Source organism: Oncorhynchus tshawytscha, linkage group LG08 (genome assembly GCF_018296145.1).
Source record: "Oncorhynchus tshawytscha isolate Ot180627B linkage group LG08, Otsh_v2.0, whole genome shotgun sequence".
Classification (NCBI taxonomy): Eukaryota; Metazoa; Chordata; class Actinopteri; order Salmoniformes; family Salmonidae; genus Oncorhynchus; species Oncorhynchus tshawytscha.
This window is the reverse complement of record NC_056436.1, coordinates 33,067,264-33,088,335: the sequence shown is the minus strand read 5'-3', so window position 1 is coordinate 33,088,335 and position 21,072 is coordinate 33,067,264. Positions and strand designations below refer to the sequence as shown.

General features: G+C 40.2%; 1 protein-coding gene across 1 annotated transcript; it reads right to left on the bottom strand.

Annotated features, from left to right (window-relative positions):
* Positions 1–15: 15 nt before the first annotated feature.
* On the bottom strand, positions 16–16,812 carry LOC112256601 (proto-oncogene tyrosine-protein kinase LCK). Its single transcript, XM_024429935.2, has 12 exons — positions 16,561–16,812; positions 14,468–14,577; positions 11,147–11,207; positions 10,946–11,036; positions 10,675–10,776; positions 10,227–10,480; positions 9,854–10,006; positions 8,088–8,267; positions 3,286–3,362; positions 1,260–1,413; positions 949–1,080; positions 16–730 (listed from the first exon to the last, which is right to left on the bottom strand). Exons 2-12 carry the CDS (start codon positions 14,570–14,572, stop codon positions 528–530), a joined length of 1,512 nt encoding a protein of 503 aa, XP_024285703.1. The 5' UTR covers positions 14,573–14,577; positions 16,561–16,812; the 3' UTR covers positions 16–527.
* Between the last annotated feature and the right edge of the window lie 4,260 nt (positions 16,813–21,072).

Below are 21,072 nucleotides of genomic sequence, written 5' to 3'. Positions count from 1 at the left end.
TTCCAGGTTGGGAAACATTTTTTTACTTTTGCCATTTATTTGTTTACAGTCTTTTCTATGTTTTATATCACTTTTTATTGCATGATCATCATCGACATCTCATATGCATTTCGGGTAAGAAGATGTATCAATGGCACCATAGATACATGAACAGAGTAGGTCTTACATTTGTGGTTTTTGTAAGGGCATCATCATCCATGGATTTATAGTCTTCAAACGCATAGAAAAAAATATACAAATAGAAAAATCGAAACAGTACAAATCGAACAAAAAACATGAAATGACAACGGAATGCAACGTATATAAAAGTACAGTGGTATCTTCCTTGAGCTTAAAAAAATGTCACACTATAAATGCTTTAATTACATCCTACAAATGTTTAGGTGTGTATTGAAAGTAGATCAGGTATGGTTCTCAGATAGACAGTATCAAAAGCATATATGCTGGGACCATATCTCTCTGTGTCTTAACAGTTGGAGTTAATGTCCTTAATGACCTCTCCTCTCCATTCCCCATGTCTGTCTGTCTTATGGCTGTTCCTGGTACTGCCGCTCTGTGGCTGTGAAGAAGTCCTCCAGAACGCTTTTCAGGTACTCAAAGGTTGGCCGATTCTCTGGGCTCTCCTTCCAGCACAGGTCCATGATGTTGTACAGACCCTCAGGGCAGTTATCAGGTCGGGGCATCCGGTAGCCTTTCTCCAGGTTTTGGATCACCTCTGGGTTACTCATTCCTGACAGTGGGAAGAGACAAGAGATGGGGATGCAGCCTTGTTAATAATGTGGCCAATGTGTTGGGGTTTTGTGGGCAACACCTTTGTAGAGAGTATGTGATGTTTGTGGATTATACAGGTGCTATGTGGAGAATGTGTGTATGTGAAGTCTACATGCATTGCATATGAAATAGACATGTATACTATTGGATTATTGTGGAGGTGCATCAGTGAAATACCTGGATATGGGATACGGCCATACGTCACTATCTCTGTCAAGAGGATCCCAAACGACCACACATCTGATTTGATGGAAAAGGTTCCGTAGTTTATAGCTTCAGGTGCTGTCCATTTTATGGGGAATTTAGCACCTGATAAGGAAAAGTGAAATGGGTTTAATTTTGGGTTCATGTTCATTTCAAAAGCACCCAATGGATTCTACATGAACACTTGGTGGGGCTATAGTATATAGAGTGCTTGGCTTTGCAGAAAGCGCGTAGAACATTCAAGCACATCCATTTTTTTCTAGTTTAAAGGAAAGTCATGCTACCCTCTCTGGCTGTGTACTCGTTGTCCTCAATGAGTCTTGCGAGTCCAAAGTCAGCGATCTTACAGATGAGCTCATCAGACACCAGGATGTTTGCTGCTCGCAGGTCCCGATGGATGTAGTTCTTCTCTTCAATGTAGGCCATTCCCTCAGCCACCTGCAGGAGGCAGTACATCATAAAGAATTAATCATACTTGTTTAAAAAAAATATATATATAATTTCACCTTTATTTAACCAGGTAGGCCAGTTGAGAACAAGTTCTCATTTACAACTGCGACCTGGACAAGATAATGCAAAGCAGTGCGACACAAACAACAACACAGAGTTACACATGGAATAAGCAAACGTACAGTCAATAACACAATAGAAAAAAAGAAAGTCTATATACAGTGTGTGCAAATGGCGTGAGGAGGTAAGGCAATAAATAGGCCATAGTAGCGAAGTAATTACAATTTAGCAAATTAACACTGGAGTAATAGATGTGCAGATGATGATGTGCAAGTATAAATACTGGTGTGCAAATAAGTAAATAAAAAGAATATGGGGTTGAGGTAGATAGATTGGATGGGCTATTTACAGATGGGCTGTGTACAGCTGTATTAGTCGTATAGGGTACACATGGTATACACTGTCCAATGAAATGCTTACTTCCTTCTCGACAATGTTACAACAATAAGAAATAATAAAAGATAAGAATAGGAACATAAAGTAACTGGCTCAGTAGAATAGAATACACATTTTGGCACAAGTATAATACAGGAAGGCACAATTTATGAAGGATACATACTGTGTGTGTTCGTGTATGTATAAGAGACAGACAGGGCAGCGGTAGATTCCTGTGACAAGGAGGTTCCCACTTCCCCAGGTCAGATCTCTGCTTCTCACCTCAGTGCTCCACCCAGTTTTCACCGGCAGGTTATGAACCCCTAACAACCAGCTCTCTTTCCGGCCCACCCTAATGCCCCAGCTGTGCTATCTACATCGCTTTTGTGTGTCAATGTGCGTATGTGTGTGTGTGTGTGTGTGTGTTTAGGCAGACATTAGTGCATATTTCAGATGTAAGAATCTCACAGATATGTGTCATGTGGCCCCGAATCCCTTGGCAGAAAACCGAGAGGTGCGCATGTGATATGAACTTCATATCATCATTACGCATCACTCTGGTAGTAAAACAAATCTCAATTTTCACTCATTAGCTCTAGGGGTAAATGTTGTTTCAGTGTTCTTACTATCTACATGCTTACCGCAATGTATGGTGCTGAATGTCATTCAGTGTTCTAGCCATTACTCAGGAACATACTTTTGCCGTAATACGTTCACAGTGCATCTATAGAGTAGGCTGTTCCTTTGCCACAGGCGGCTTTGACAGCTTTGTTAGTTGAAATCCCTGTAACCCCATTACACATCCATGTGGTTCAATGTCTCATTACTAAATGAGAGTTATATAATTTAACCACAATATTACGTTAGTGGAGCCCAATTAGATAAGATGTTGGTGTAATTAGATGTTAGGTTCTCCCATCTTTGGCCCGATATTTGGCCCCATCTTTGGCCGTAAACTACTTCTAAGTAAGTTGTTCTTCTAGAACGAGAGGCTCAAACAGCAATACAACTGCTTTCTTGATCTTATGAAGCTTGGTGCAAGTGTGATTTAGAGTAGGCTGTAGGTTTGTTTTATTATGGAATATGCATTATGTCTCTCAGGTATCGGGATATCTGTCACTTTGATTTGTGTTACACCTATAGCATTGCACTGTGATAGGGGTGAGGACCTCAGTGGTGTTGATTTGTGACAAGGTGCATAGACTTATGGTTGTTAGTAAACCTCACACAGTGGTCTCCATTGTTACCGGGAGATTATAGTTAGCCTCATAATAGCAAGAGCTGTTTCCTGTAGATGAGGGCCATACAGAGAATAGAAACTGAAAGAGCGAATGGAGGGGAAAGAGTGAGAGAGAATTTTGGAGACAGACACTCGTTAAAAGTGTAGAGAGCTATTGGGATTGATGTAAAGAGCAGGGAACTTGCCTGAGAGGCCATATCTATGAGGGTGCTGATGGGTATGTTGGATCCCTCAGACGACTTGAGAAAATCTACCAGAGCGCCTGTAACAAAATGTGATCAAGTTATTAAAATGACATGTGTTTTGAGCGGCATTACATCAGATCTCCTTTGTTTAATTATAAACAGATGTTACCAGTCACCAGCACTTAATGCAATATTGATGGAGGTGGAATTATTTTAAGATACAAATACTTTTAAGTCAGAAAACTCTATGTTCAGTGAAAGGTTTTGTGAGAAAGATTAATGACACTGCCATTAAAACTTCATTTAGATATGTCTCAGACATAAATAGCTGGCCTTAGACCCAGAATAGATGTTTAAATGAGATAAATAACATTCTCAGGAAGTGCGTTCACCTTCAGTCAACGTGATGCATGGCCTCTATTCGACAGGCCATGGCTCCTCCGTCTCTACATTGTGTTTGATTAAAACCGAACAATACCTCAGCCAGCCAAGGCAAGCAGCAGGAAATGCGTTAAGAAAAGAAGATTGACTCTTCCAGGAAAGAAGGGCAACAGGCTCCTGTGCTTTAGTAAAGAAGGACTCCTTTGATGTCTGTGCGCCAAAGGAACGGTATAAGCCAAGGTTGCGAGGAAAGTTAAGCATGCCACACCTGTTATTTTCCAGTTGTATTGTCTTCAATGATAAAAAACGAGGGACAAATTGAGAGGATGGGAACATCAAGCCTTCCTTTCTAGTGACAACAGAGGCAACAATTGTGTCTGTGCATGTGAATCACAAACAAAGAAACAGTTCATGTTAAGGCACTGTTGGTGCTCTACAGGCCTCTCATAGAGGACAATACAAAGGCTCTCCATTCACTGGCTCAGAGCACTTACATACTGAAGCTGTTGTTGCACCAGTGACAGAGCCTTTTCAATGTGCTTTGTTACTGTCCCTCCTAATGTCAGGTCTTGAAAAAGGCAACAACAACCTTTGATGGGAATGTGGGGTCACATTAAAAAACATGCAGGTGACATAGTAACTGTAGTCAGAGATTATGACGAAGGCTTTTGGAGAGCGCATACTGGTATCAAAATAAGTTGTTGTATTAAGCCGGGGCGTAGGCACGGGTGGGACCAGGCCCACCCACTGGGGAGCTAGGCCCAAACACCATCAGATATAATTCATAGCAAGCAGTGCACTGGTTTAGTTGGATTTGATTAATAAATATAACAGAACCAATGATGTATATAAACCCTGGATTGCTGTATTGTTTCACGTCAGATGGCGTCACTCATCCACAACGCTCGTCCCTAAACCAATCTTTATTGTTGGACGTGGAACTCATTCCAAATTTGAATATTGAACATTCTAAAAATGAAAACAGTTCCTAATTCCTAATCACTGTGCTCTCGTATGACTCTCCATCGAATAGGAATAATAACTAGCTAGTTAAATTATTACAAATGTTGTGACAGTGATTTAATAGTTTGAAATTGTGATAAAATAAAAATTTAACCGGTGGCTTTTGCCTGCACAAATTCTGGGCAAGGAAGTTGGTCGTCTGTGCAGTGACTTGATCAGCTGTGTAGCTAACTGTTGTAGCTAGCTAGCTTACTTCCTTCACGCACATAAAAAACTTGCTTAGCCTGTTTAAAATGCCCTGAAGTTGTAGAAATGCAGCCCCACAATTAAGAGGAACTGAATGTTATCAGAAATCAGTCCGTAGATAGATCAGCATGTTTCTCCACGATCTTATCGTTGGGTCTGCTGTACACAGCAGCTGACTTGGGAGGCTACTGCAATGACTCGTGGCAAGAACAGTTGCTTCATGAAAACTCATAATAATGTAAGCATTAGCACTACTAGCTACAGTAGCTTGCAAGCTAGCTTTTGTTGGAAGAAAAACATTGTATGTGGAGCACGAAGTAGGTAGCTGGTAGGTTAGCAGCATCGTTTCAGTCAAAGATGATTTCAGTGACTGGTTCAGCAAGCTAGCAAACTAACGTTAATGTTGGACAAATTTATGATAGCTTTCGTTCCCATAGTCAAACTTCAGAAATACTGCTCATTGAAGCAAAATAATCCTTAGCTAGATTTAAAATGGGGCGACTAAGACTTCCTCACCAACAAAACATAAACATTATTGACATATTTATTGTTTTAGCTTAGATTAATTCAGACCATTTTGAGGCAGAAATTAGGTTCACAGCAGACGATGTCACCTAGGTAATATTTTCTAATGTTATGGCAGCCCATTGTAGCTGTAATACTTTTGATCTATCCCATTAGCCTTTGCAAGATATGCGACAGAACAGTGCGTGCAGAATCGACGCGCTATCTGATGGAAGACAATGTGGATTGCTGATGCTATGTTTTGGCCATTGAGAGGCTTTGAAGCCACCAGCCATATTGGCACTCCCCAGTACAAGCAGTCCTCCATAGGAATGAATGGAATTCTATAGTAGTTTTTGCCTAAAATGACATACCCAAATCTAACTGAAGGCCCTGAAGCAAGGCTATGCATATTCTTGGCACCATTTGAAGGAAACACTTTGAAGTTTGTGGAAATGTGAAAGGAATGTAGGAGAATATAACACAATAGATCTGGTAAATGATAATACAAAGAAAAAACTAACAATTCTTTTGTATTTTTTTGTACCATCATCTTTGAAATGCAAGAGAAAGTCCATAATATATTATTCCAGCCCAGGTGCAATTTAGATTTTGACCATTAGATGACAGCAGTGTATGTGAAAAGTTTTAGACTGATCCAGTGAACCATTACATTTCTGTTCAAAATATTGTATCAAGACTGCCCAAATGTGCCTAATAAAATAAAATAAAATAAAAATTCATGTTCAAAATTGTGCACTCTCCTCAAACAATAGCATGGTATTCTTTCACTGTAATAGCTACTGTAAATTTGACAATGCAGTTAGATTAAGAAGAATGTAAGCTTTCTGCCAATATCAGATATGTCTACGTCCTGGGAGATTTTCTTGTTACTTACAACCTCATGTTAATCGCATTAGCCTACATTAGCTCAACCGTCCCGTGGACGGGACACCGATCCCGAAGAAGTGCATTAAGTAATAGAATAAATGTGGCAAACAAATGTAGACGTTAATAAATGCATTTCTATAGCTTCCCAAATATATTTTACAATAGTGGGCGAGTGCCAAGATGGAGGCACGATGGCTTCGACACAGTGCCCTATATCAGTCATCTCGTCTTTATATAAATTATTGAACAGAACCGATGACCTCTAATGACATTCACTATCATGGGATGGGTTGCCAAAAATAACTAACTTAAAGCCACACCCCCAATAAAACACAAATGTGACCGCATTGAGGATATGTCACTGTGCTTCTATAGCTATATGCTAGTTAAATAAAGGTCAAATAAAATAAAAAAATATGCACCATGCCACTGCTTATTTTATTTCTTCATTTAGCAAACAAGACAGCTCACAATCCAGTGCCTTTGTCAGTAAACACACCAATATGTTAGCTTTAATTAGCTTAGAAAATGTAAAATTGTCTTTCAGCCTCATGGCAAAATGTGTAGAATAGAATTAGATGAGCTATAAAACTGCACATTTTCCTCTCTGCCCCAAGGCAAAATGTGTACAATTTCAGGAAGTTAGTTGCCCATCAACCTTTTTGCAAGCTCACCCACCAACAAATTTCTAGCTACGCCACTGGTATTAAGACTTGTGTTTTCAATGTCAGCTAGTCTGTGTACAGGGCAGTGCACCTATAACCATGGTGCCATTTTATTGGTCTGGCTTTGCTTTGCTACCCTTTTACAGACAGCCTCTCTCTTTCTTGTGTGAAGAGAGAAAGAGAGTAGTCACTGGACAGTGGCTGAATAGCCTAGTCTGACTGGGGGAATAGGGGGGGCTGTGTTGCGGTCTGTCTGTGCTGACACTGGAATGGAGCCACGTGCCCATGGGGGTGGACACAGGTCCCATCACTGAACAATGAGACAGTGAATCACCACTCCCCTATTTGACGTCTCTCTTTTCCAGTCAGAACGGACTTCCCTTTGGTGTGTTGACATTAGAGGCACCGGCTAGTACGGGAAATGAGAGTTAAAGTTCACGTTTGCTGATTTGATTATTTAAGTTGAGGAAAGTGCAGCAGGGTCACCAAAATAGGCTGAAAATAGCCTCTAAGAAGATCTGAAGTAGGAGATGTATGGAAAAACAAGGTTAAATTTGTACTGCGTTTCTGCAGAATGAGCATTTCAGTAAATAACCGTTAAGCCAGAACTGGGAGTGTTCATCTTATAATTGAATAAGAAAACATTACATTTTAATCTTGCATCTATAATAAAATGCTTTTTTGGACCATTTAACATTGTCAGTGGACTGCAGTATGCCTGGGAAAAGGCTCTGACTCATGAAAAGCATTCTGGTAAACACCCAAGCCACTCTTTTGTTATTCTCACTCTTATCAACATGCAAACCCAATAACAGTTTAACATGTTTGATCACGAAAGCCGATGACGATATCCTGGCTGAAAACACTCTTTTGTCTGCTCCAGGTGTTTCACTAGAATCTCCCTTGATGACTCTGTTTTAGCTGTTCACTCTTTCAGCGCCGGGATTGAGAGTCATCTATGTTGACAGGCACAGACATAGGCATAGGCTTGCCGAGCAGCTGTCATGGAATAGAGTACAGTAGAATAGAAGAACAACTGAATAGAATAGGATCAGGGTTATTGACCTTTTGTATAAGGAGTTGGTCTTACCCTGAAAGACGAGCATTGACCATTAGCCTAATAACAATGTAATCCTAGACAGTGACACCCACCGTTCTCCATGAACTCTGTGATGATGTAGATGGGCTCCTGGGTAACCACGGCGAAGAGGCGGACCAGGCGCGGGTGCTGCAGCTCCTTCATCAGGTTGGCCTCGGCCAGGAAGGCAGCCATGGACATGGTGCCCACCTTCAGGTTCTTAATGGCAACCCGCCTATGGTTGTTGTACAGACCTGCATCATGGAGGAAGGTCATTGGTGATACAGTAAATATACAGTTTACTGCAGTAATATCACAGTGATTTTACTCAGTAGTGTAGCATACAATGTGTAAAATGGAGTGATTTGAGGACACTCAAGTTTGCAATAGGTCACAATTTGCCGAGTTATAGCATATGCTGTAATGGTGAGAATGAACTTTATTTGTTATTGAAAGCATTCTTCCCTACTTTTATCTATAACTGAAATAATTTCGAGAAAAGGAATGGCGGTTTGTTTTTTCCAATCTGACATGCATGGATACATTTTGTTGTTGTCAAACAACAATCACCCCTATGATGTTGGTGTATTCATTCGCTGAGAGAAACAAATACTGTATGTTGCCAAGACCGCATGAAGGAGTGATTTGGAAAATAAAAAAGTCCCACAGCAGGATAGTTTTGAATGTCGCTTTGTGTTCACACACATGGAGCTGGACAATAGGGAAATCTCCCCCTCCACTGGAAAACTAGTGTGAAGTGATCAGATTACATCAGCAGATACTATCACAATCAAAACACTGGAGTTTATTTTTTAATGGTTGATTTTAGGGTCACAGTGGGAGGTGATAGCAAATATTGTAATATGAACTAATATAGAGAGAGCCTCTGGTGTGGCTAGAACTTCAGCCCAGCATGCTCTCTTGCGTAATGCAGCTAATACCTGACATCAATCCCAAACGGGCCCTACCAGCTCAAACAAGCCCTGCAGTGATGGCAGTATTTAGGAAATTACACACAATGCAGAACTAAAGCCTAAACTAAAGCTGTTCTGGCAGACACAGAGAGAGACAGGACGAATTGAGCAACTGGTTGCTTTATATCAGGTGCATCTATGCAAACCAACACACGCATTGGTAATCTGAAAATATCAACCACTGTGGTTGTGCATTGCCTTTAGAATGTATTCACACATTTTGTTGTATTACAGCATGACTTTAAATATATTTTTTTATCTCAACCATCTACACACAATACCCCATAACGACAAAGTGAAAACATGTTTTTAGACATTTTTGCACATTTATTGAAATTGTCAACAAGACAATAACCTAAATAAAACACAATGCCAAATCTTCACTGGAGTTGCTTACCAAGACGACATTGAATGTTCCTGAAAGGGCTAGTTACATTTTTGGATTTAAATCGGCTTGAAAATCTATGGCAAGACATGAAAATGGCTGTCTAGCCATGATCAACAATCAAGTTGACAGCGCTTGAAGATTTTTTTTAAAGAATAGAGGGAAAATATTGTACAATCCAGGTGTGGAAAGCTCTTAGAGATATACCCCAAAATTCTCACAGGTGTAATCGCCGCTAAAAGTGTTTCTACAAAGTATTGACTCAGGTGTGTGAATACTTATGTAAATGATATAGTGCTGTATTTAATTTTCAAATAAATTAGCAAACATTTCTGAAAAAATGTTTTCACTTAGTCATTATAGGGTATTGTGTGTAGATGGGTGAGAAAACAAATCTATTTAATTAATTTGGAATTCAGGCTGTAACACAACACAATGTTGAATAAGTCAAGGGGTATGAATACTTTCTGAAGGTGCTCACCCATCCAGACTTCTCCAAACTGCCCGGCCCCGAGCCTGCGCTCCATCTTGAGGGACTCTCGGGGGATCTCCCATTCGTCCTGCCACCAGGGTTTCTGGGGCATGCGGGACTGGCATGGCTTCATCAGCCGGGTGCACAGACCGTCCGCCTCACCTGCAGACACATACAACACAGGCAGGGTTAAAGGTTGAATAACGTCAAGTTATACAGTTCACATTTTTGAGAAAGACTGTGCTAAGGTGTATGTGCACTATGGATGGTATGATAATGGTATTTGGTACCAAGGCTTTCTGTATTGTTTGGCTGATGTATTGTGTTCTGACTGGAGTCATAGCTCCAGGAGTTCAGACAGGATGTGAGTCATAGCACGTACGTGAGTGATGCTGGACCAGCTCTTTCAGGGAGTTGAAGGATATCTTTGCGGTGATGTAGAAACCACCAGTATCCAAGTTCCGGATTCTGTAGTGCTTGACTGTGTCTCCAGTGTCGGGATCCAAGTCCCTGACAGATAAGGAGAAGGAGCCTTGGGCTGTCTCACTCTCTCTGACCATGAAGGAGCCCTGTGTGTTCCCCGGAGCTAACAGGAGCCTCATGGCATCGTTTCTGGAGAGGTTCTTGAAAAACCATCTGAAGCACAAAAACAGGCATAGAGCTTCAAACATAACCACATCCCTTTCCCTTGAAGGCAGTTGAGTATGGGGAGATGGTTTTGGTTGAGTGAGACGATGTTGGGTAATGTATGTGTGTGCTTCCTGCATGAGTTAAAGTGAAATGAAATGCAGTTATTTGAGTTTGAATTGAATTCAACTGTATTTACTTACGTCTCCATCTCCATTGAGTTCAGGGGGGCAACAAAGTTGTATGGGATGAAGCCCTTCTGGCCTGTGATGAGAGACTCTGCCATGAACCACTCCGGGTCATCCCTGGACAGCAGACATAACAGCAACACTTACTCACTATCTCATACTTTTCAAGCACTGGCAATGTGTCATACTACATCAAACAACTACACACTTTTGCACAACTACACAAATATATCACATCCTCTAAAAAGTAAATTGCATCACACAACCCTCCCATCCCTATTCTTACTTATTGAGGATTTTCAGCTTGTCTCCCTTCTCAAAGCCCAGGTCATCATTGTGGTTTGGTTCATAGCTGTATATGGCAATCACCAGGCTATCTGTACAACCATAACCAGCATGGGTGAGGAAAACATAAACAATAATGATTAGATTTGATCCACCAGCAGAAGGCACATAATTACCCACATATTCATGTATAAGAACATACCTGGTAGAGGGGAAGAGGGAGGCGTGAGATGAGAGGGGTAGGGGATCAGTTGATCTGTGTACTGATGAGACCAAAGCAGGGTCAGTAAAATAACCTGGGTTTCCACTCCTGAATTCAAAGATTCTCATTCAGAGTACAAACTATAGAAGTTCAAGTTGTTACTTGCATGAAAACAGTAAAGAGAAAAGTCTGGGGGTTTACACTGTTATGATGGGAAATTTGACTTGAGGTAAAAACCATACATCCCTTAAAGTGAGGAACGATATTAAGAGAAGATTTTTAAAGACACCCTAGGTTTTACTTCATGTTTTCTTTGTGCTGACACACTGGCCAACAACATAGCATTCACATGTGCTATTCTCTACTTCAAATCTACTAGTATATCTCCTGTAATCCAGAGGGAGGAAGTGAAACAGAACATTTAGTGAATGGTTACAGTCCCAATTAATTGCACACACAAAAGCCAACTTCCCCCAAATTATGTAAATTGCCAATTCCCATTGCTAGCTACCCAGAATCATTGAGAGAGTTTGATTAAGTACAGCGGGCTATGGCCTGTGATGTGAACATGCAAAAGCGGTGAGGGAGGAGTGCCCTTCTCAAATCTAACAGTAATCTGCACCGCTCGGTCATGTTGTCAACAAGGCAGCATCGTTCAGAAACATACAACATCTCATTTCCATAAAATATATGTTCGAATTCTCAAACTAGTTTTCATTGGGTTGACAGATAAAGCCTTTTTTAAATCTAAATCAATCACTTCTGTATGTGAAAACACAGAATCCTACTTGTTACTCTACATGCTTAACCTACATGACATTTGTTTTAAGCTGACTTCGCCGTCAACCAAAACGGGGCACCTAGCTCACGCCATAGAGGCAGCTTGGTTCCAGTAGGGCTGGGAATTGCCAGGGACCTCAGAATACGATATTAACATGATACATTTTGTTGTGATACAGCCTGAATTTAAAATTGATTCAATTGAGATGTTGTGTCACTGATCTACACATGATATCTCACAATGTCAAAGTGGAATTATGTTTTTAGAAATTTGTACAAATGAATTCAAAAGGAAAAGCTGAAATGTCTTGAGTCAATAAGTATTCAACCTCTTTGTTATGGCAAACCTAAATAAGTTCAGGAGTAAACATTTGCATAACAAGTCACATAATAAGTTGCATGGACTTACTCTGTGTGCAATAATAGTGTTTTACATGATTTTTTAATGACTACCTTATATCTGTACCCCATGCATTTTCTGTCAGTCTAGCAGTGCATTTCAAACACAGATTCAACCAGAAAGACCAGGGAGGTTTTCCAATGCCTTGCAAAGAAGGGCAGCTGTATTGGTACTGTCTTGGGGGAAGTTATTCAATTACACTTTGGATGGTGTATCAATACACCCAGTCAGTGCAAAAATACAGTTGTACTTCCTAACTCAAATACTAACCTAAATGACAGAGTGAAAATAATAAAGAATATTAATCCTGTTTGCAATAAGTTACTAAAGTAAAACTGCAAAAAATGTGGCAAAGAAATATACTTTATGTCCTTAATACAAAGCGTTATGTTTGGGGCAAATCCACATAACTGAGTACCACTCTTCATATTTTCAAGCATGGTGGTGGCTGCATCATGTTATGGGGATGTTTACCATCGGCAAGGACTAGGGAGTTTTATTTTTAGGATGAAAAGAAATGGAATAGAGCTAAGCATAGTGAAATCCTAGAGGAAAACCTGTCTCAGACACTGGGAGACAAATACACCCTTTAGCAGGACAATAACCTAAAACACGAGGCCAAATATGCACTGGAGTTGCTTATCAAGACGACACTGAATATTCCTGAGTGGCCTAGTTACAGTTTTGACTTAAATCGTCTTGAAAATCTATGGCAAGACTTAAAAATGGCTGTCTAGCAACTTGACAGAGCTTGAAGAAAATAATAATGTGCAAGTGTTGTTCATTCCAGGTGTGCAAAGCTCTTAGGGACCCAGAAAGACTCACAGCAGTAATCACTGCCAAAGGTTATTCTAACATATTGATTCAGGGGGTTGAATGCTTATGTAATATTAAATTATATAAGTGTTTTATTTTTATATATACTGTATATATATTTTTTTACAAATGTTTGAATTTTTCTTTCACTTTGACATTACAGAGTATTTTGTGTAAATCATTGACAAAAATTCATTTGAATCCTACTTTGTAACGCAATTGTTTTGGTAAAAAGTCAAGGGGTGTAAATACTTTCACAAGGCACTGTATATGTCTGATGCAGAGAGACAAGAGACAGCATGCGGCAGGTAGCCTAGCAGTTAAGGATGTTGGGTCAGTAACCAAAAGGTCGCCGGTTCAAATCCCCGAGATGACTAGGTGAAAAATCTGTCTATGTCCTTGAGCAAGACACTTAACCCTAATTGTTCTTCTATGTCGCCCTGGATAAATCTGCTAAATGACTAAAATGTAAAAACGAGTTTTGATCAGTCAGGGAAATAAAAGTGCTGAGAACATGTTGGCTCACTATTTAAAAACCAGATGGAGAACAAGCTATTGGATGAAAATTACTTTTTTGGAGCAGGTACAGCAAACTAGCGCTAGCTAACACTACCTAAAAAATGTATACTCAGAGTCTACTATCAATATAATATCGTCCAAAAACAATATTACGATATGATCCTGCCACCGCCCCCCCATCACTAAGTTCAAAACAAATGCAATCAATGCTAACCCGCATTAATAGAGCTCCCTCATTGTTCCGGCCAAACGCCACGCCCACAAACATCGGTTTCTTCTCCGCAATGAGTCTGGATTTGACTCCTTTCCTGATCCCTCTAGAATGTGAACACATTCGGACTGTCTGATTGGTCCCAATATACAATCGGTTGGGCCAGAGCCAGCAGTGTTTTCGAAGTAAGCAATTGGCTTTGATACTCTGATTGGTTAGAGACAATCTAATTGCTGATTACTTTGTTTTCATTGCAAAGATGTTACCCCAAACGACGTTCAATGATGGCAGATTCAGACTGAAGTATGTAACGAACGATAGAGCATTGAAATAATTCAGTGCGAGTCATCAGGCAATAATTCCCAAGCATTGACTGGCACTTTTAGGTAGACGGTGGTTGCATAACTTATATTCATTGATATGTCAATTAAATGCATATCGGAGATGTTTGTGTGTTGTTTTCTTTTTTGTGAGACCACGTAAAAATATCACATCCTCTTCCTCGCATTCCACACTACTTCCCCAGCCACTTCGAGACGCTATGCCGCTGTCTACACACACAAACACACACACACACACACACACACACACTCACCGGTTTAGCCGACTGGGTGGGAATCGGGCAGTTGCAGTTGTCACACACTTCGTCTAGGTTCTCTACCCAGTCATCATCATAATCTGAACTACAGTTGCATCCCATTTTACCTGAAACATAGTCAAGAGTTTGTCAGTTTACATCACTACATAATAGAAGAGATCGATTGACAAAGTATGATTTTTTTTTTATGTGCTTGATTGAAACAAAATAGTTGCTTATTGCCCCATACTTAGACTTGGCTCCCAAGAGAGTTGGTGAACTAGATAGCTGTAGCTTATTATATTACCTTCTTAAAAATTGAAAAGCTGTTCAACCTCAAATCACTTGGAAATGTAAACTCAAATCAATCAAATGAAGAGTGTACATAAGCAAATGAATTAACATTAATAAGCATAACTTTTTGCCCAGAACATGTCTTTTATGTTAACATCCTGTAAACATCTAATATCCCTTAAATCCCCCAGCCCTGAAAAAACAACTCAGGATGTCCTGATATGACTAAATCTTTGAAGTGAGAAAATAAAGTAATAATCTTGGCCAGACAAAAATATGAAATTGTGTCAGGATGTTAACCTACATTATTGTTTCTGTGTAGCTTCACATCAATACACAACAACCAGCGGAGTTTAGCAGGATGTCAAAAATCCCCCACCGCAAATTAAAATACTCCAACACATCGGCATGTACGCCTCGTCTCATAGTAGTGTGATGAGGATCTGCATGGGACTAAGAACTAATTCATAGACTGTGCAGCTTGCTGGGATATGACAGACTTACATTGGTGACAGATACAGTGAAGAGAAATGCTTTTGATATAATTCAATGTGACCTTTTTTGTTGAGAAACCAAATTGCTAGACTTTTCACAAAGTGATCTACATTTCGTGTTATAATTATTTGTCTTCATTTGGGAATGAATCATAGTCCAGATTTGTTTTGAGAAAATGTGATTATATTTCATATAAAACGAATCCAGTGTTAAACCATGCTCTCAGTGCAGATGGAGCGCTCTACCCCTCAGCAGTACAGTATGACCCTGTGTTCTCAGGCCCGCTCCATGCTCCAATCCCATTGGTTGGCTCATGTAACAGGGTCAGTGGGCTAGTTGGAGTCGCCGCATGTCCCGAGGGCACAAATCCGTGAGAAAATCTGACGGGCCCGGAAAAGCCTGACCCCGTTAGCAACAGTCCACCCCTACACTGGGACGGAATGGAGGGGGACGAGAAGGGTCGCTTTTGGGTGACATCTCTCCTGCCTTTGTCTGACAGGCTCTCAGAGAAAGTCATCTAAACAAAGTCAATATTTTCCATTGAGTGAATGCCCTCTTGATTTAATCTCTTAATCATATTCAGCTGCTGAGGGGCTACCCTCCTCTCAAGGCCCAGTGTGTGGCTTTGGTTGGTTGGCTTTATTATCATTACATTGTGCTGCATTTGTTGAGGCATTTATGTTTCTTTCACATGAAATGCTATGTGTGGTGTGATCCACCCTGAAGGTCATTATAATGAAGGCTGGAGAAGGGTTACACAGAGGTAGACACTAAACACTGCTCTTTAGGCTACCTTTTAGTGGTATGACGAACCTGTATTAATGCATTACATCAACATGATGTCCTTCCATCTGTCAAACTGCTCTGAAAATAGTAGCCTTCTTGAGCGTTTCTGCTTTCATGAAATCATCACATTTTCCAAATGCATATTATGCATACTAAATTACGTGCTAAATCACAAGGACCTTCGTGGTCACCAGATCCCTTCCTGACAAACAAAAACCTTAAACAATTACCCGTCAAACTGTAATAAAAGCATAATAACCACAAGAATTGCAATTACCAAACCAGATGTTAATTTTCATCAATCTTTACCTAAATTACCTGTTACCCCCTGTATTTTGTATTGTCTTTTAAGATAAATGTAATTTTTTCAGTACATTAAACTTCTTCTCAATATTGACTATAGCCTAAACATTTGTTGACTGCTCATTTACTGTAAAACACAATTGTATACATTGTTGTACATCCTGATTCAAATTACGCTCTCAAAGGGAGACCACGTCAATATAGATGCATTATATGGAAAGTTTAAGACCTACCTCATTAAACTTTAAGCCTAATATAATGCTCTTCAACAGGGTGTCAGCAATGTCACTGGTCTGCAGCCAGAGCAGCTTTATCCATGACTAAGAGACCTAGTCTTCATCAAATATAAATCTTATCAAAAACAGCAACTAGAAATATAACGTTACTTTTGAAGAGAAAATAAGAAACAATAGGATGTTGAGTGAGGTTTTCAGGCCGGGAGTTTTGTATGTGAAGATCTCATCACTTACTCATGCAGTACCTTCAAAACACGCACACCACACACACGCACACACATACACATGCACGCACGTACACACACCTCAGTGGAGAGAAAGCCACCCAAAGGGCTTCCTGTCGTTGAAAGGTTGAGGGTTGTTCTGCAGTGGCTCTGACAGGTGCTACCCATGCAGCTGTGTGTTTCACAGGGAACGTTGGCCTCCTCTGTAAATGTGTCAGGACAGTACCTCTCTCCTAGTTCGTGAATACGTGTGAATGTTCCATCAGTCACAATTGGGTAGGATTGGTGAAGTAGAGTCTCAGGCAGCTGATAAGACTCCATTTGGATTCAGATCTTTGTGTCTGTGTATCGCAATGAGACTGATTACGGGGAAACCTGTGTCATCGACATTAAGTTGTAATTGCCAAATGAGTCATCGCCCCCCCCCCCCAATTGACTATGCACAAAAGTGCTGTCCTGTTCATTTTCAAATGGAGAGTGATTCCCTGGGAGTTATTAAACCCATCAATTGTTTGGTTTGTTTAGTCTTAGGAAATCAACAATGACTCACACTCAAGGTCATTTTGTTTATTTTCTAGTCACATCATATTTTCTGTGCTCTGGTCTGGGATGACAGATGTTATTTCAAGTTATTTTGGTCAATGGTGTGGTTTATCACTGATCCACAGACAGTCAGTTTTGATTCGTTTACTTGGTCACAAAACAATCTGAAAACGGCTTTGATTTTCACCATTCATTTCTTGGTTGGTATGCTTACAAACATCCACACACCTACACAAACCCTCAGATGATCTCTCATAAATGATTATTTACACACCATCTCTGTGATGTGCACGACTGTGACCACAGCACGGCCCTGTTCCACTGTCAAATGACAAAGGTGTAGAAGCATGTGATATATATGAAGCTCCAGTCACATCCCCCTCTCTTGTAGGGAGTGTTGCGGACCACATAGATCTTTGTTGAGGTGGCAGGCTGCAGCTCTAGACTATACCATGTACTGACAGGAAGTCAGCCCAAACATGTACAGGAAGTGCACTGAAGTAGGTGCAAGTGTGACTGCTACAGGAGAGATTAATACACACATTAAACCACTCAAATTAAGGAAACATTGTTTTGTAGTTTTACTTTCAAGTTCTAAGGTGACCTATGTGGCTGGCGTCTTCTCTTTGTGCCGGGTTATCAAAGAGAGAAGCAGATTTGTGCTCATAGGGCTTTCTATAAAGATGTGTGACATTGGGATCAAAATGTCAAAATGCTTTGAAACAAAAAATAAAATGATTTTACATGCAGATTTTGCTGTTGCCTATGTGGCTGACGCAGGGACACATTAGCATTCATCTCACCATCGCTGTTTTTATAATGAGAAAGTGATCAAAAAACAGGTAATATTTTTAATGGAAGTGTTTGTATGTAAAGCCATGTTGAAGCCAACAGATGCTGTCTTCTTCCTCATAATAACCGCACATAATTTTACCGCAACAGAGTAGCGCAATACCCTTCAACTGAAGCAGCGGGAAACAAACAAAAGTATCACCATCTCTCACAAAAACATATCACAAATTAAATCACGGTTAATTATAAGGGAGTAGGAGACTTATACAGTGGGGCAAAAAATTATTTAGTCAGCCACCAATTGTGCAAGTTCTCCCACTTAAAAAGATGAGAGAGGCCTGTAATTTTCATCATAGGTACACTTCAACTACGACAGACAAAATGAGAAAAAAAATCCAGAAAATCACATTGTAGGATTTTTAATGAATTTATTTGCAAATTATGGTGGAAAATAAGTATTTGGTCAATAACAAAAGTTTATCTCAATACTTTGTCATTGCCAACAAAGGGTATTTAACAGAGGTCAAACGTTTTCTGTAATTCTTCACAAGGTTTTCACACACTGTTGCTGGTATTTTGGCCCAGCAGTGATGTTTTGGGGCTGTTGTTGGGCAACACGGACTTTCAACTCCCTCCAAAGATGTTTTATGGGGTTGAGATCTGGAGACTGGCTAGGCCACTCCAGGACCTTGAAATGCTTCTTACGAAGCCACTCCTTCATTGCCCGGGCGGTGTGTTTGGGATCATTGTCATGCTGAAAGACCCAGCCACGTTTCATCTTCAATGCCCTTGCTGATGGAAGGAGGTTTTCACTCAAAATCTCATGATACATGGCCCCATTCATTCTTTCCTTTACACGGATCAGTCGTCCTGGTCCCTTTGCAGAAAAACAGCCCCAAAGCATGATGTTTCCACCCCCATGCTTCACAGTAGGTATGGTGTTCTTTGGATGCAACTCAGCATTCTTTGTCCTCCAAACACAACGAGTTGAGTTTTTACCAAAAAGTTATATTTTGGTTTCATCTGACCATATGACATTCTCCCAATCTTCTTCTGGATCATCCAAATGCTCTCTAGCAAACTTCAGACGGGCCTGGACATGTACTGGCTTAAGCAGGGGGACACGTCTGGCACTGCAGGATTTGAGTCCCCGGCGGCGTAGTCTGTTACTGATGGTAGGCTTTGTTACTTTGGTCCCAGCTCTCTGCAGGTCGTTCACTAGGTCCCCCCGTGTGGTTCTGGGATTTTTGCTCACCGTTCTTGTGATCATTTTGACCCCATGGGGTGAGATCTTGCGTTGAGCCCCAGATCGAAGGAGATTATCAGTGGTCTTGTATTATCTTTCATTTCCTAATAATTGCTCCCACAGTTGATTTCTTCAAACCAAGCTGCTTACCTATTGCAGATTCAGTCTTCCCAGCCTGGTGCAGGTCTACAATTTTGTTTCTGGTGTCCTTTGACAGCCCTTTGGTCTTGGCCATAGTGGAGTTTGTAGTGTGACTGTTTGAGGTTATGGACAGGTGTCTTTTATACTGATAACAAGTTCAAACAGGTGCCATTAATACAGGTAACAAGTGGAGGACAGAGGAGCCTCTTAAAGAAGAAGTTACAGGTCTGTGAGAGCCAGAAATCTTGCTTGTTTGTAGGTGACCAAATACTTATTTTCCACCATAATTTGCAAATAAATTCATTAAAAATCCTACAATGTGATTTTCTGGATTTTTTTTCTCATTTTGTCTGTCGTAGTTGAAGTGTACCTATGATGAAAATTACAGGCCTCTCTCATCTTTTTAAGTGGGAGAACTTGCACAATTGGTGGCTGACTAAGTACTTTTTTTGCCCCACTGTAAATTGTCTACAATAATTACAAGGACTTCTCAAGCACCAAATTGAGGATTTGATTTTCAAGATATGCCTAATCCATTAGCCTAATGTGTTGTTGTCATATCTAGAATAATTCATAGGAATAGAATTGGGTGTTGCGCAACAGTCTATCCTACACGATTGTGCACACTAGACTCGGTGTCCAGTCCTAGGCACAGAAACATGAACTGATTTCCTTAATAATGCTTTCTCTGTTAAATCTAATGAGGCCCTGTTCTAAATCAAGCAGACAACAACATATGATCAACATCAATTTGCTGGGGATATTAGATCCAACCTGGATCCAGGCACAACTGTCTTCACCAGTGTAATGAGTGAGACACCAAAATGTCCTTGACATTTCCTCGTGAACATATTTTTTTACAGCACTTTGGCTATCACCACAGCTGTTCATCACTTCACTGTCATTTGGAAAATTCCATCCTCAATCAGATGATGTGTGAAAATATCACACCTTAACTAATCAGATGGATACCAAATGCGCATTCAAAAGGTATTAAGCATACCTAACCACGGGAAGTAGGGGTGCTGAGGGTGCTGCAGCACCCCCTGAAAAATTAGAATATTTAAAAAATCTCTCTCTATATATATATATATATATATAATAAAATAATCACAAAAGTAGTGCACTGGGCCTTTACTAGTCGTGTATCAACAGGACCTGTAGCCAGGCCAAAACATTTCTGAGATCTCTATACAAAAAACTTCAACAGCTAGATCCAGGATTCTTACAGGGTTCAAGTTCAATGTAATTTAACTGATTACTGCTTAATATATTATATAAATGAAAATTTACACTGCCATAATTGCAAGGACAGACAAGTAATGGTTTATGTCACGTGATTTTTTTGACAAATCCTTCAAGACATGATAAAGGGTTAAAAATATAGGTTTTAAATCAACTCGTGAACTTGATTTAATATAGCTATGATCCCCCCCCCCCCAATATTTTAATGTAATGACATGAAAAAAATAGCCAGATTATTATCAATGACTTATCAGCAGCTGGAACAAGTTGTCCAGTGTAGGAAATCCTCACTGGTACCCTCGTTTAGAAAGACCCTCA

Coding starts and splice junctions, on each gene's coding strand:
- LOC112256601 (XM_024429935.2), bottom strand. CDS start 14,572: ATGGGATGCAACTGTAGTTCAGATTATGATGATGACTGGGTAGAGAAC. Junction 11,037..11,146: donor TCCCTCTTCCCCTCTACCAG/GTATGTTCTTAT, acceptor ATGGTTGTACAG/ATAGCCTGGTGATTGCCATA. Junction 1,081..1,259: donor CGAGTACACAGCCAGAGAGG/GTAGCATGACTT, acceptor TTTCCTTATCAG/GTGCTAAATTCCCCATAAAA.